General features: G+C 39.8%; 1 protein-coding gene across 1 annotated transcript in view; it reads right to left on the reverse strand.

The window, feature by feature from the left end:
* Positions 1 to 2,004: 2,004 nt before the first annotated feature.
* vav3 (vav guanine nucleotide exchange factor 3) overlaps positions 2,005 to 17,647 on the reverse strand; it is a 90,357-nt gene continuing 74,714 nt past the window's right edge. The window contains exons 22-27 of the mRNA XM_079805812.1: positions 17,541 to 17,575; positions 16,910 to 17,026; positions 14,699 to 14,786; positions 14,130 to 14,232; positions 8,974 to 9,125; positions 2,005 to 2,171 (exon numbers count right to left, since the gene is read on the reverse strand). Coding sequence (XP_079661938.1) covers positions 2,127 to 2,171; positions 8,974 to 9,125; positions 14,130 to 14,232; positions 14,699 to 14,786; positions 16,910 to 17,026; positions 17,541 to 17,575 — 540 coding nt within the window. The 3' untranslated portion in view covers positions 2,005 to 2,126. The remainder of the gene's footprint in view (positions 2,172 to 8,973; positions 9,126 to 14,129; positions 14,233 to 14,698; positions 14,787 to 16,909; positions 17,027 to 17,540; positions 17,576 to 17,647) is intronic.

A 17,647-nucleotide genomic window follows, 5' to 3' on the forward strand; every position in this document is an offset into this window, starting at 1 on the left:
CTGAAAACTTCCCTTTCATCACAGTTTAGAGGCCGTTCAGATTGCACAGATCTACATGTAGCTGCAGACAGGTAAAGCATCCGCCTAGTTCATTACAGCACTGGGAAAAATGGGAAAAACAAGTCCTAAAGGGAATACTGCAGGAAGTGAGACAAGTCCAGTATCACAGTGCAGAGCACTGCTATATTTAGATTTAATGAGGAAATGACTTACTAACCCTTGGTCAAGAAGGTTGTCAATACACTAATGGTAAACTAATTGACTGATATCTGTCTAATAACAGTGTCCTTGGTCAAATAAGGAATTTTGAGTAGAAACAAGCATTTTATTTTAGTGATCGATATTAATAATATATATTATAATAAATGTATTATAATAAGTTCTGCGATTAAAACGATTGTGTTTATATAAAATATGTACTGTGTATAATTATTATAGATATTTAAATACACACACACACATGAATATTTAAGAAATATTTGCATGTATATATATTTATATTATTTATATTATATATAAACTTAAATATTTTATATACAAATATAAAAAAAAAAATCTTAAATATATACATGCATGTGTTTTTATTTATATATATATATATACATAATAATTATACACATTACACACAGATATATTATGTAAACACAAACTTTTACTGTGGATGTGACTAATCGTTTGACAGCACTAATCAAACAAAATCAGTCATAAGGGTACATTTTTTGAAATTGAGATGTATACATCATCTGAAATGCTGAACATAAGCTTTCCAATGATGTATGATTTGTTATGATATGACCGAGATTTATTTGGCCGAGATACAACTATTTGAAAATCTGGAATCTGAGGGTACAAAAAATCTAAATATTGAAAAAAAAACGCCTTAAAGTTGTCCAAAAGAAGTCCTTATGAATGCATATTACTAATATTAATACATTTTTGATATATTTACGGTAGGACATTTAAAAAAAAAATCTTCATGGAACATGATCTTTACTTAATATCCTAATGATTGTTGGCATAAAAGAAAAATCGATAATTTTGACCCATGTATTGTTGGCTATTGCCACAAATATACCTGTGCGACTTATGACTGGTTTTGTGGTCCAGGGTCACAAATACATATATATAGACCCTCCCTAAATATATAATACATATATTATATTATATCAGCACAATATTGGCCACCCTACAATTTAGATCTGATTCCCTGGATCTGCCTCATTGTTTTTCATTATGTCAGTTCTTCCTGCAAATGTGAGTAAATCCCCCTCATTAGTTGATTAAGAAGGCACTGTCTGCGCTATACCAGGATCCTTTCCGGATGGGGCGACACAATGCTTTTGGGGCCATGGGCCCCTGCTGAAAAAGCTGTTTACAGGCCTGTCACCGCAATCCCTTTTGTTTCCTGTCAACGTCTCGCTGCGCGGATCAGATAAACACGCCGTGACAACCCCACAATATATCCCTAGAGATAAGCGCGCCAGAAACACGACGCACAAAACAACCGGTCGTTCCCTTTAAGTGGAAATCTGAAAATAAGAGAGATTTCATAGGAAGGAAACGGGGAAGAGACAGCAATCAATTACCGCAGCCTACATGGCAGGGAGCTGTGATCTTAATCTGAGATGAATAGCAGGACGGGAGGGTCTTCTGTGTGTGAGAACACCTCCAGGGCAGTGTACACACGGGGAGATGGGGCATCATCAATAATAGGGGAGGTAAGGAGGACTCAGGCAAGGTCAGGACAAACATGTTTCCTTGTGAGCCGACAAACTGCCACACACATACAGAAATAGCTCACGGTGTAACCTCAGTCCGATTCCGTGCGTTCCATCTCAGGCCCGGATTCATCCGCTACGCTCCGTCCAGGTGCCCGGGAGGGTCTTTTAAGATGCAGTCTGGCTGAAGGTTCGGGGTTGTGTTTGATAATCTGCTCGCTGAGAGACAGTCCTTCATTTATCAAACCCTGTGCACTTCCTCCAGGATAGACAAACAAGACAGAGAGTGAGCGAGAGCAGCAGCCAATCAGCTGACTCTGTGACTCAGCTCAGTGTAGTCCAGTCGAATGCAGTCCGTCTGCTTTTTTTCTTTAATTTCCTTTCTCTTGTGCACGATCGTTGAGCCGTTCACTCCTCGCCCTCTTCTACGTACGTGGAGGGGAACCAGCCCACCTGTGGATGAGACAGAACAGAAGGAATGAGTGATTAGAGGAGAAGGTTGCGGGGGGTATTACAGAGGATTTGCGTCACTTCATTGCCTCGATAACCTTGAGGATGCGCCTGTTGCAAGAGAAGGGGGGGGGGGAGTCGGCGCTGGATTGTTTAAGCAATTCTGGTGGCTGCACACAGGCCTGAGGAATAATATCCAAAAGGACAGTGCTGTGTCAACAGCTGTGCTGTTCCTGTGATTTTCCACTATTACGATTGTGAGTTTTGGGTGTTTTCTCAGTGTCAGTAAAATCCGCAAAGCCAATCAGAAAATACATTTAAAATGACATAATTTGCTTAATATCCAGCACAACATGAAAAGACACACAACCAAGTCAAGCAAAATGTTTTTTTGTTTATCACTTATTTTCCTGATCTTACTTAAAGTGCCCCTATTATGCTTTTTTGATTATTACTTTTCATGCAGTGTGTTATGTTTCATGTAGGTCTGCAAAGTTTTAACGATCAAAGTGCATGACAAATAAAGTATTGTCTCCTAACAGAAAGAACTGATTCTGAACTGCCAAAACTTGTCGTCAGCAATGCCAGCCCCACTTCCTGTTACACACCTACGTAACAATGTAACACATTTGCATAATGCCAGCCTATGGTTTTCATTGGCTGCCTGTGAACATCGTCTACTCTGACCCGCCCCCAAACACAGCAGTTGTAGCTGATGCCTGGATGAGTTTGGTTTGTGTTGTTGACTGTTTTCAGCGCTGCAAACCCACTCTTCATGCACTTCAAAAGTATACGGACTCATGCTGGAATTGATAAAGAAACACTGTCGCCATTGTTACTGTCCGTATCACTGTGTATACAAGTGCTGAGGAAGCCTCTGAAACTGAGATTCAGATTTGGTAACAGACGTGATGTTTTCCGACACACTGTAAGCAATAAACCAATCACAACTGGGCCGTCTGACCAATCAGAGCAGAATCATCAAAAGAGCCGTTTACAGACTTTTTGACCTCCAAAACAAAATTACGCACGCACAACCATTTCTAGGGTTTACAAAGAATGGTGTGAAAAGGGAAAAACATTCAGTATGCGGCAGTCCTGTGGGCAAAAATGCCTTGTTGATGCTAGAGGTCAGAGGAGAATGGGCCGACTGATTCAAGCTGATAGAAGAGCAACTTTTACTAAAATAACCACTCGTTACAACCGAGGTATGCAGCAAAGCATTTGTGAAGCCACAACACGCACAACCTTGAGGCGGATGGGCTACAACAGCAGAAGACCCCACCGGGTACCACTCATCTCCACAACAAATAGGAAAAAGAGGCTACAATTTGCACAAGCTCACCAAAATTGGACAGTTGAAGACTGGAAAAATGTTGCCTGGTCTAATGAGTCTCGATTAATGTTGAGACATTCAGATGGTAAAGTCAGAACCCCAGATCTCAACCCAATAGAGCATCTTTTGGATGTAGTGGAACGGGAGCTTCGTGCCCTGGATGTGCATCTCACAAATCTCCATCAACTGCAAGATGCTATCCTATCAATATGGGCCAACATTTCTAAAGAATGCATTCAGCACCTTGTTGAATCAATGCCACATAGAATTAAGGCAGTTCTGAAGGCGAAAGGAGGTCAAACACAGTATTAGTATGGTGTTCCTAATAATCCTTTAGGTGAGTGTATATTAATTTGCATAATAGAAGATACAACAAAGTTTTTTTTCTTAAAAAGAAAAAAGGAAAAGGACATTTACAGCCAGAAGTTATGCCGCTCCATAAAATGATGCTGATTTTGTTTATAATTTCAAGTACCTTCTTACAGACACTTCCAAGACTGTAGTGATCCATAGTGAGCTGGATACACTTTATACTAGTAACAAATCTGCATAATTTGCAACAACTATGTATCCAAATGCAAAACGTAATAGTCATGTACTTATGTCTGAGAACAATTTCTGAGCAACCAGGGATTGCACAAATATATAGGGCTATACAGGCATGTAGTGGCTACACAATGGTATTACTGGTATTCATTTGAATCCTTATTAACAAATATATACAAATATAATTTGGAAATCTATCATACATATTGGTTGGGATGGGGACGCCAATAAGGATTTCGCCTAGGGTGTCAAAATGACTAGAAACGGCCCTGCATTTGATATTCAAAACACTACAGCTATGTGAAACTGGAAATTGGACCAATGCATTTTCACTGTAGTCTGTCCAGCACAAAGCAACAAAACTAGAAACCGAGCATCCAACAAAACATATTTTCACGCAACACTGTTGACAATCACAGCTGGTTAGGACAAAACGCAGATTAACAATGGAGAGATGTGATTTATTAGTTGCCGTTTTATCGTGTCACACCTCGAATACAACATGAATACAAAAGGGACAAAAGCAGTTCTGCCAATTTCAGAAGGAGGCAGGGGAACTGTTCAAAGCACTGATCCCAGAATCTATTAATGCCCTCCATAAAACAGCCCTGAACGTTTTATTCACTAAATTACACGTACAGCCTCCCTGATGAAACCATTATAAGACAGCTCAAGAGGCTCAAAAAAAACATTGGACGGTTCGATGTGCTTTAAGTACAAATAAGCTTTTGGGCTCAATATGAAATAATGCCACTTAATTCGATAGTGATGGCACATTTTCTGCGCGGATTTCTGACATTCTTAGCAAGAATGTCTGTCATCTCAGATCAGAGAAGAGAAGCATGCTATGAAGAGACAGTATAAACTGACAGTAGTTTCACATTTATGTAGGGTATCGGTGCTCTGTGACTGCACTAAATGCACTTTATATTTGAACATATTATATTGTGTTATATTGTTTTTAAATACAACTTATATTGTTATAAAATCAAGCAAATTGTATTTAGTAATTAACTATGTGTCAAAATGTGCAGTGCAAACTGGAGCACACTACAAGAAATACAGCCGTGGCCAAAGGTTTTGAGAATGACACAAATATTCATTTTCACAAAGTCTGCTGCTTCAGTGTTTTTAGATCATTTTGTCAGATGTTACTGAAGTATAATCATAAGCTTTTCATAAGTGTCAAAGGCTTTTATTGACAATTATATGAAGTTTATGCAAAGAGTCGATATTTGCAGTGTTGACCCTTCTTTTTCAAGACCTTTGCAATTCGCCCTGGCATGCTGTCAATCAACTTCTGGGCCACATCTTGACTGATGGCAGCCCATTCTTGCATAATCAATGCTTGAAGTTTGTCAGAATTTGTGGGTTTTTGTTTGTCCACCCGCCTCTTGAGGATTGACCACAAATTCTCAATGGGATTAAGGTCTGGGTAGATTCCTGGCCATGGACCCAAAATTTCGATGTTTTGTTCCCTGAGCCACTTAGCTATCACTTTTGCCTTGTGGCAAGGTGCCCCATCATGCTGGAAAAAGCATTGTTCGTCACCAAGCTGTTCTTGTATGGTTGGGAGAAGTTGCTCTCTGAGGATGTTTTTGTAACATTCTTTATTCATGGCAATGGCTGTGTTCTTAGGCAAAATTGTAAGAGAGCCCACCCCACACATGAGTGGTCTCAGGATGCTTTACTGTTGACATGACAGGACTGATGGTAGTGCTCACCTTTTCTTCTCCGGACAAGCTTTTTTCCAGATGCCCCAAACAATCAGAAAGGGATTCATCAGAGAAATACCCCAGTCCTCAGCAGTCCAATCCCTGTACCTTTTGCAGAATAGCAGTCTGTCCCTGATGTTTTTCCTGGAGAGAAGTGGCTTCTTTGCTGCCCTTCTTGACACCAGGCCATCCTCCAAAAGTCTGCCCCTCACAGTGCGTGCAGATGCACTCACACCTGCCTGCTGCCATTTCTGAGCAAGCTCTACACTGGTGGTGCCCCGATCCCTGAATCAACTTTAGGAGATGGTCCTGGCGCTTGCTGGACTTCCTTGGGCGCCCTGAAGTCTCCTTCTTCACAACAATTGAACCTCTCTCCTTGAAGGTCTTGATGATCCGATAAATGGTTTTAGCTGCAATCTTACTAGCACCAATATCCTTGCCTATGAATCCCTTTTTGTGCAAAGCAATGATGACTGCACGTGTTTCCTTGGTTAACAGAGGAAGAACAATAATTTCAAGCACCACCCTCCTTTTAAAGCTTCCAGTCTTCTGTAACTCAATCAGCATGACAGAGTGATCTCCAGCCTTGTCCTCGTCAACACTTAGCCCTATGTTAACGAGAGAATCACTGACATGATGTCAGCTGGTCCTTTTGGGGCAGGGCTGAAATGCAGTGGACATGGTTTTTTGGGAAGTACATTTTCATGGCAAAGACGGACTTTGCAATTAATTGCAAATCATCTGATCACTCTTCATAACATTCTGGAGTATATGCAAATTGCCATCATAAAAACTTTAAAAAAAAAAATGTATATTTGTGTCATTCTCAAAACTTTTGGCAACGGCTGTACTGTGTACCATAATTATAAGCATTCCTTTAAACTCAACAAACGAACTGGAAGCCATTACTTCAATCTTCAGTCTCACATGATCCTTCAGAAATCATTCTAACATGCTGATTTGCTGCTCAAGGAACATTTCTTTTAATAAATGTTGAAAGTAGTTGTGCTGCTTAATGACTTTGTGGAAACCTTGATACATTTTTTTCAGGATTAGAATTAAAAGTAGAATATTTTGTAACATTATAAATGTATTTACTTGGTCTGGCTATCGCCAGACCAAGCTCAATTTAAGATTGAACATTGTTCTGGGGAGTCTGCTATGTATTTTCTACTGCAAAAGAGGCGTGATAAACGAGCATAATTCAAATGACTCCGTACTAGAGGTCTTCACGGAGCACCCGAGACCCGTGAACCCGGGACCCGGGATCAGCCGGGTCCGGGTCGGGTCCCAATCTATTACTTCGGGTCCCGGTTCTGTTTAAGATTTGTGTCTAATACCTGAGTCGGTACCCGGACTCGGAGAACACTGACGGGGATAAGAGTCAGTCAGTACTGCTTGTGTGTTTTTTGTAACTTGCAACTTGTAAAATTAGGATAAGAAAAGTGTGAGCCGGGAAATAAGGTTTAAAAAAAAAGAAAGAAAAAAACACGAGCGATCTCTCTCTCTTGCTCACTCGCCTCGAAAAAAGCTAAAAAACAACGAATATAAAGAAGTTAAACCCACGGGCACCTCTTCTGTCTGGGCATCCTTCATGCATATTGTGGACAAACATGAGAAAAAAGTAAGTGCTGTCAAGTGTATTAGCCTACGTGTGACGCACTGTTGAAGTTTGATTTGAAATTATATTTAAATAATATATTTCAAATCAGCAACAAATTTCTATGATGCTCAAATTGCGTAAAAAAGCTCATATTTCAGTTTGCTCCAGCCAACGCGCATGTGCAGTCTCAAGCGCGTGTCATGTTTCTATGGCAACCCGAGCTTCCGCTGTGATTGACTTTAATAATAATATGAATGAACCGTCTTGTTTAATCTTAAAGTTTTGGTGGTCAGACTCGGCTCACAGAGATGATAGCAAATAAATACTGCGGACGTCAGCGGCCAACGAACGAGCAATCGTTATTATAGTTCAAAAAGGTAACGTTAAACAGTCAAAGTTATTATGCGAGTTAACGGCGAAATGCAAATCTGCAAAGACGCATTTTTCATTCGTCACTGACATAAAGTGGACTTTTAAAGCTGAAATGATGAGTGAATTAAGCATGCTTGGAATAACAAGAGAGGAATAACATGGTTTTAACTTTTTGGCAAGGATGTAATGCATCACAATCAAGTAAAGTAACGTTACAAGGAAGGGAGACAACGGCTATAGGTAAGACAAAAAGTTATATGTTTCGCAACTTGTTTATTGACTTGTTAATATCAGTTTATTGTGGAATATGTGACAATCGGGTCCAGTCGGGTCTGTGTCTTCGCGCCGGGTTCGGTTCCAGCTTTTAAATAATAGACGGGTCCAGGTCGTTTCCGGGTACTACATTTTTGGCATTGCTCAGATCTGCACGGGTCCGGGTCCAGCTTTTGAAATAATAGACGGGTCCAGGTCGGTTCCGGGTACTACATTTTTGGCATTGCTCGGATCTGCACGGGTCCGGGTCCAGCTTTTGAATTAATAGACGGGTCCGGGTCGGTTCCGTTAAGCACATTACGGGTCTCTTCGGGTTCGGGTATGAATTTTTGGACCCGTGAAGACCTCTACTCTGTACGCAATTGGATAGTCCTTCAACCAATCAGACCACAAAAGGCGTGATCAACGGGCAACGATCCATCGCTTCTCTATCCGTCATCGTGTTAACCCCGCCAATAGCGCGCAAGGTGGATAAGCCAGTCTGTGATTGGTTCCCGCAAAAGTGTAACAGAAGCAGTAGAAATGAATGTACAGGTTTCCAGACTGAGTTGCAGGGCGAAATCAAATCGCCGGCAGATCAGGCTGGGTTTACCCAGTCTAGTATTTACTGTTACTTTTGATCAATTTAATGCATCCTTTCTGAATAAAGTATTCATTTCTTGAAGAAAAACAATCATACTGACCCTGAATTTTATATTACTTAACATATAAGGGTTATTTTATTTATACATTTTACAAAATGTAATAACAAATGAAAATAATCTTTTTTCCCACGATGATAACTTTGTGATACTACACAATGAATTCAACATTCCATGACACGAAATCATGTCACAAATTTGTAGAATTCTGTTTAAAACTTTTATTGTTGCATAATGAGTTTCACATATTATTTTATGCAGTGTATAATGTATAGAACGCAGCAAGCTAGTATACTTCCAAACACATCCACACACTCACCCGCCCATTGACTTCGCCCCTCCACCAGCCATTGGCTCCAGTTTTGCTGTAGATCTTCACCACGTCGCCCTCCTGTAGAGACAGTTCCCGCGTGTCCCGGGAGCTGAAGTCGTAGCGGGCTATCGCCACACCCATCACCTTGGGAGTGAACACTGTAGAAGTACAAGAAACAAGAGTGAACATTTAGCAGCAAAAACTACAGGACAAAAATGAAGATGAGAATCAGACAAAATTAACCAGACAAACACGGAGAGGATGGATGCAGCAGAATCAGGCTGTTTAGTTTCCCTGAGGACTCTTGTAATCACCGCACTCCTTCATGTGTTTGCCTGCCTTAGCGCATCCACTCTAAATAAATGATTCTCGTGAATCTGGGACGGGTCCAATCACAGCTGAAGTGGCTGTTTTGATTATGTCTTGAGATGTGTCAACAGCATAATCCGCTGGGTTAATTACATTTCAGGCGACTTTTCCCTCAAAAACACATCATGTTCCTTCTACCAGCTCACTGACTATTGGACGTTTTGTTGGACTCGTTTCGCGGTTCTCTCTAAATGCGGTGGGCCGGGGGAAATACGTGGTGGCGGATTCAAATGAGCCTTTGTTTTATCGGACTTCAGAGGCTCTGAAGACTTTGTGATCGGCAGCCAGAGAAGCTAGGCCCTCCGCCAGACGTGTGTTGATGAGATCCGCCTCGCTGCCAGGACGCTTTCTCTTCAGCTGTTTTAAAGTGAGCAAGACTTGTACAGACAGAGAACTGGCTGCCAGTTAGCTGCCGCCATGCTCAAAGCGAGAAGTTTGTGAAGGAGGGAGAGAGAGATGCCACAAAGTTAGGCCGACTCCTTCCTTTTCATCACAGCTCCCTTGACAAAAAGTGCCCGTAATGACCGATCTAATAAGCAAACTACCTGAAATGAGATAATGATGAGTCATAGAGTCTGTCAGTCAGTGTCGTGCGGCTGACAAAGGACATATGGCGCATGCATTAAAGGAGATGATAGAGGCTATGAAATGATCTATAAACAGACACGCACAATAAGATGGGAGGTGGGGTTAAACGCAGGGCATGGCAGCCTCAGATCTCCTAAGACCTTGACAAAATGACACCAATGGATAAGAAAACGTGTACCTGTACCTGACCAGAATGGGGCGGTAGAGGGGGGGACAAAGCTGTAGCCGGCGGGAGTTAGAAAAGACAGGCCGCAGAGCAACGGGGCTGAGGTGGGCGGAGGCATGGGCGCGGTGGGGCGAGGCGGAGTGAGGTAGGGGTGCGGCAAGGGTAAAGAGAAGAAGAGCAAAAGAAAAAGCATGTTTAATTGAACCGTAACATTTGCAAGCAAACAGTGCAGATTGTAAACAAACGCTAACTTCATGCATCAACACTTGGGCTTATTCTGAGTGCTTCAAACCGGTTTCATGCAGAATGCCAGTTGTGGAATATTTCTATTGACGCCCCATTCCACCGAGAACTATCGATGAGGTCTGGGTTTACTAGTAAAACTCCAGGAGCGGCTGTGGCAGTGAAGCGAGTTCCCCTCACCATCTGATGCTCCATCTGACCGGCTCGGCCCAGTGCGTCACGGACCCCCAGTGTGTCAGCAACACAATATGTTTCCTCACCCACTCTTCTGTGGAAGGCGGCCAATGCAATACGGCACTAAGTGTAACTAACAAGACATCTATGAACAATCTTGATGATTGGGAGTGTGTCATATCTTCAAAAAGATTTGTCGATTTTTCTTGCATAATGGCTATAGATAGATAGATAGATAGATAGATAGATAGATAGATAGATAGATAGATAGATAGATAGATAGATAGATAGATAGATAGATAGATAGATAGATAGATAGATAGATAGATAGATAGATAGATAGATAGATAGATAGATAGATAGATAGATAGATAGATAGATAGATAGATAGATAGATAGATAGATAGATAGATAGATAGATAGATAGATAGATAGATAGATAGATAGATAGATAGATAGATAGACAGACTGACTGATGGACAGACGGATAGATAGATAGCTTGTCCAAGCAGTTCAACTCTGACTAGGTTCAGAAGTATTTCATGTCTTTCTTAAACATCTGTTCAAAGTTTTGAAGGTACAACCCAAGCTGAGGCTAACCAAGCTCATGAATTTATGCAGGAGCACATGCTGTGTCTCCAAAAGGCCTTGTCTCCGACCACTATCCAACCTGTGATGTCCGAGTTGCTGATGGGCACTTGAGATTCAATCCACGTCACTCCAGGAAAGCCAAACACCCGTCCGCCCACTATTCTGCAAACTCTGCGAGGCTCAAACCTCCTGTCTTCAGCACGTCGTTAGCCATAACGTAAATATTCAGGGTTATGGATTTGCCGTCCAACCCGCATGGCTCGCTTAACATTCGATGGAATATAAGTAGAAACGCAGCATAGCTGACAGCATCTCCAGTGCTTCCTGGATATAAATAAAAATGAGGAGGGAAAGGGCAACCATCAAGCGATTTGTTCTGTCTTCACCTGCGAATTAAAGTCACGATCACTTCGGTGTCCAACAAGAACAATGGAGGTAACACTGTACAGAACCGTTTCCGTTCTGCAGTGCTGATTTTTTCCGGTTGAAGCTCTCTTGCTGTACGCTGCCTACGCAGGGTCAAGTTACCACTTAGAGTAGATGCCCCTGTTGCTCTTTACGTCCTGTTTACATGAAAGACTTGTGTGCCTCTGGCAGTCATCTCAAAAACAATTGCATATGATTTGCATGTATTGGCACATAAGAAGACGCTGAGATGAAAAAAACTAAAAGAATCTGTGCTGCATGGGAATAGAGCTTGGGGATGAGAAGAGAAAAACAGCAGCAATGCATGCTGGGAGATCCATTCTTTGGTCAGAGTTGCTTTCGGATCACTTTCGCCCTTTGTTAAAGCAGTGAAGTGCTTGAGTGACATCCCCCCAGCTTCTCAATCTGCCAACATTTCCCAGTTGCGACAAGACCCTCGCTGTGACATATGGACTTACAATAAAATCTCATCTAAGCGCTGATTGCAATGCGCCATAAACTCTCAGATCAGGCTGTAAGCACAGCTCAGTAGTTCAGGGTTTACTAACAGCCCCCGTTTGAGATTTTTAACTCGCTCCTCTCCTACAGCTGGAAAACAACACGGATGTCTTAGGAGCTTTCACAACCACAAAGCCATGAACAGACAGAAGATCTCTAAAGTGTCTTTGGCCAGAAACAAGTATGCAAATGCTGACGTGAATGCCAAGTCCTGAATGAATATACACTTTTCTTATGTGCTACCTATTTATATATATATCACAAATCTGTCTAAATCTGTGTTAGTGAGCACTTCTCCTTTGCCGAGATAATCCATCCTCACAGTGTGGCATATCAAGATGCTTATTAGACAGCATGATTATTGCACAGGTGTGCCTTAGGCTATATATACACACTACCATTTCAAAGTTTGGGGTCAGTAAGAATTATTATTAAAAAAATTATTATACAATTATTCACTGTTAAAACTTTTCCTATTTTAATATATTTTAAAATGTAACTTATTCCTATCATGGCAATGCTAAATTTTTTGATGAATAGAAATTCAATTTAAATAGAATTTCTTTGTGAATTTCTTTTGAAGTCTTTACTGTCACTTACTGAAAAAAAAAAAACATTTTTTTTAATGGTATGAGTGTGGTTTGAATAAATTATTAAACTATTTCAAAAAATATTCTATAAATAAGGCACAGAAACAAGGTTGAGAAAATCATTATGGCGTCCCTTGTGCCACTGACCATGGAACATGTATTAGCGTTCTGATATTTCCAAACGTAATGTGAAATTGAGCTTCCATAGTTAAAAGCATTTGCATTCACTAGTGCAGGTTTCAGGATTTATAATCTTGGTAACACTTTATTTTAGGGTTTAATTGCTTATTAGCATGCATTTTACAAGGATATTGCCTGTTTATTAGTACTTATGAAGCACATATTAATGTCTTATTCTGCATGAACTGATTCTACAGCCCTTAATCCTACCCAATACCTAGACTTAAACGCTACAAAAACTACCCCACTAACTATTAACTCTTTCCCTGCCAAACACAGAATTTTCTGTTATTTGTGTGAAAACGATTCCCTGCCAAACACGGAATTTTCCGTGTTTCCATGTTTTCACTGTTAAACGCTGGGGGGGGGGGGGGGGGGGGGGGGGGGGGGCATATTATGCATCTTCTGAATGAGTACAGAATCTCCTGATCAAAACACAGACGAAGAAGGCGCAGAAAAACAAGCGATCGTATATAAGCAGATGCATGTGTAAAATAATGTGATCATCAACATTAAACATCATATAGATCAAAACTGTCTAATGTCGACATTGTGAAATGTCGACCCAAGATTAGGAGTGTTAATGGACTCTATCTACTCCATCTGTGTTTGGTCATCGTTCTGAATCTGATCTGGATGTAGTCTGTGACAAAAAAAAGTGATTTTCTCAGCTTTTTGTTCAAAATGTAGCTTTTTTTATGAAATGTACCCATATTTAAGTGTTGATAAAAAAGGAATGCATGAAGTTAGAATAATATATATATATATATATTTCTTTAGATATATTGCATGCTCAGATATTCAAACAACAAAATATTCTATGGGCCATTACATTTTTGTTAAAATGACCAAAAACCCTGGCGGTGGCTGGCAACTTTTTTTAAAAACGCTGGCGGGGAAAAAGTTAATAAGCAGTAAATTAGGGGTTTACTGAGGCAAAAGTTGTACTTAACAGTGAATATGTGTTCCCCATGCTAAAGTGTTACCATAATCTTATGTACCGTAATATGAAACTGCACCTTTTGACAAACACTAAGAGAAATGTGTCCTTTAACATCGAGACACCTGGGAACACGTGAGAAGATTTTGTCTCAAATGCACGCATTCAAAGACTTTCAATGAGGAAAGGCTGCTGCCATAGCAGCCGCTCTGGTGACCATAGCTACTGGCCTTCACAACAATGTCACATGTCTAGAACTGTTAAACGTGAATCATTGTTTATACCCAAACTAAGATTAAACAAACAAAGCGAGGCTTTTTTGTTACATAGATCAAGCGTACATTTGGTTAATTGTGAGAACTAATCTGAAACTAGCATGTTTGTGCACAGGACGTACTGTTGGCTCCATTCTCCGGCTCTCGGTAGGCGATCTGCAGTGTGGTGTCAAGTGTCCTGAATCCTTCCCGCAGAGAGTGATGTTTGTAATACTCGATCAGCTCCTGCATTAAACACACACATACGCTCAACGTGATGTCAGTTCACATAAAAGGCTGAATATCTACAGCCATTAAAAGGGAAAATAAAAAAATAAATATATGAACGGATTCGATATGACTCCAGCATTCACAATCCAATAATGTTATTTAACTGGCATTTGCGAGATCGAATCTAAAAGCGCTTTCAAAAAGAAGCTGACAAAAGACATTTGATTTTTTTTTACAGAATAGAGACATTAAGCAGCATGATTTCCTAATGCCCTTTAGAAGGCAAACAGATGACAAAACAAAAGGGATTGTATAAATGATACAAAGAGATTTCAAATGTAATAAGCTCGGTTAATGCAAACATTTATCTTTATTGCACCGATTCCACCGACCTTAAAAACATATGACCGTAACATTTACTTTTCACTCTATATGATAAAGACGTTTTAATAACTAACTAGAACAAAACATTAGCACTTACTAAAATGCTTCTGAACTTCCTGTTTTCTGCAATGTAGAAGGATCCCTCCTTTGTTAAGATCTTGATGTGTTTCACGTCGTTGTTGTACCTGTGGGCCATGAATAAATGATGAGAGTAATTTTCTGGTGATCATTGCGATCGATGCTGCCTATCCCCTATGGGAAGCTGCCATAGTAATGCATGGGGCAAAGAGCTTTTCATGCAGGGAGAAGGGGTCGATAGCGAGGGGTGGGGCGTCTCCATTAGTCCTTGGATTAAAAGTTACGAGCTCACATTTTTTAGAGAGAAAGTGCACAGGACTGTCTGAAAACAAGAAACACTGATAAAATGGGGAAGCTTTTGTCTTTTGGCCTTGTGCTCAAACCCACACACACACACAAACCATAGAGTTGTCCTATCGTTGTTGGAGTGTGTGCATAAAGCAAATAACATTTTTATTTTATCATCATTAATATTGTTGAGCGTAACGGAACGCCGCACATGAGATTCGCACAAAAACTATTCTCGCCGATTCATAAAGTTATTTTAGAACCACTGTAGTGAGATGGACTTTGTAACGACGTCTTTAGTACCTTTTAAGGGTCTTGAGAGTGAACCGTGCATTGTGCCAATGGAGGCCTTTCAGAGCCATCAGATTTCAACTAAAATATCTTCATTTGTGTTCCGAAGATGAACGGGATGTCTTACGGGTGTCGAACGACATGAGGGCAAGTAATTAATGACAGAATTTTCATTTTTGGGTGAACTAACCCTTTAAGATGACATACGTCACGACCAAACGTTAGCGATTGGTTAGGCAGATCCAGAGTGGCTCTGGGCAGATCCAATAGTTTTAAACTTCAACAGAGTACCCGCCTTCAAGGAAGTAAAAACTTGTCAATGGAGAGTGGCCAGACTCAATGTACAAATGAAATGTACGAGAGTCTGGTAGGACCAGGCTAGTAAATCATGGCCACGTTGAACTAATTCATTCCCTCGTTTTGATTTAAATAACACAAAGTTATCACAATGTGGCCATGATTTAGTAAATCGGGAGAACAAATTATTATATCTTGCGCACAATTTACTTAAAACGAAGGAACGAATTAGTAAAATATGCTGATGTGTCAGTAAGTCATGGGAATTCATTGCTTATTCGTGGCCACGATATAATTTTTTTCCCCACATATCACTAGATCCGTAGTATGGAATCTTGTTTCTGCCACTGAATAAAAAATTTAAAAGGTAATTGCAACTTTTTATCTCACAATTTAAAATGTTTTCAATTGCAGAATTGTGTGATATAAAGTCACAATCGGGGGTTATTCAGAATTTTAGGCGGGTGGGACACTTTTTGCCAGGGTCGACATTGTCCCTAACTCTAACACGGATGAACCTACCTAATACAAACAAACCATCTCCAGTTAACAAGCAGAGCAGAATTGAGTTAGTTTGATAAATAATAGGTGATCTGGCGCTCATTGCCACTGTTATCAGTGGCATGGATTTCTCTTGTGGCTCGTGCACACTGTGCAGTCTTCACACGGACGAGCACTTTAATCTATCGCTTATGCCGTTGCAGAGACTTTCTATTTGTTCCGGTGAATTCACAAAACAAAATGCACAAAAAACTGTCCCTACTCTTGATATACAATCATTGATGATATTTGGTTTTGATGAGAAAAAAAAACTATACGAGGGCAGATTAGAACCCAGAACCTCTGACACGCTTAACAAAAGTTCTACCACTAGACCATTAGGGAATACAAACAGCTTTTGCGAATCTATGCATTTATTCACAAATATCGGCACTAATGCTATGTAAGAATGAAACTATCACATTAAACATGAGTTCTACATCGATCAATTAAACCCAATGTACTATTGAAATTGATTTCTTGACATCTTAATATTATTATGTTATTGTACATATTTTACATCTGATATAGCATTGTATTATAGAGAAAAACTTTTTTCTCACAATTTTGATTTTATTTTTATTTCTGATTTTTATCTCGCAATTCTGAGATGTAAACTCAAAAAAGTCAGAATTGTGAGATAAAAAGTCTTATCTTTAAATGTTTTTATTCTGTGGTGGAAACAAGCTTCCATATCATGGTGGGTGGAATATTGTAGCAATGAAATCTTCTCAATTAGTTTTTACAAATTAGTATTATTTGTTTTAAAATAATTTTTTACAGTAAAATAACTTGTGCTGCTGTTCTAACTCACTTGATACTGATGGCGTGCTCGTTGAACTCTCGACTTCTGTGACGGACCAGATACGTGCTGCTCCTCCTGTTGAGCAGCGTGGCCTCTGCCTGCACCCTCTCCATTGGGCCTGCAAACCTGAATGAAAGGTCAGAGGTCAGAGTTAAAGGGCTTGTAGTCAACACACAATGTAAAGCTAACAAGTCAATAGTGCTGACTTGTGTTTGCAAAAAAAAAAGAAGAAAAAAAGCCATGAATGTGCAGTTGTATTTACTATATTTCAGTAAATAGATTGGGAAAGTAAAGAAAAATTAAAGGGGAAAAAGAATTACGAAAAATGACATTGAATAAATTACATTGAAAAAATGACAATGTTTATTTTATAGTCAAATTTATAGCAAGATATACTATGGATATTTTGTGAGATTCTCCCAGTTATTCAAAGTATTATTAATGTAGTTTGTAAAATATTATAATTATAAAAATTAATAAAAGTAATTTAGGGTTAGGGTTAAAGTACTAAAATATTTATATAATAATAAAATGTCAGAATATTTTAATACAAAATGATAAATAGACGAAAAAATATTCAAGATGTTAATAATAATTCTGGTACATAATGATATTCTGGTAGTGAGAATAAAGATCGTACCAAGGCTGGGAAGAGTAGTCGATAGGTTTGGGTACCTAAAAAAAGATAAAGGGATGAAAAAAAGGAGGTGAAAAAGAGAAAGTAGAGCACACGTGCACTTTTGTTCT

This window comes from Gobio gobio (genome assembly GCF_949357685.1).
Source record: "Gobio gobio genome assembly, chromosome: 23".
In the NCBI taxonomy this organism is placed as follows: domain Eukaryota; kingdom Metazoa; phylum Chordata; class Actinopteri; order Cypriniformes; family Gobionidae; genus Gobio; species Gobio gobio.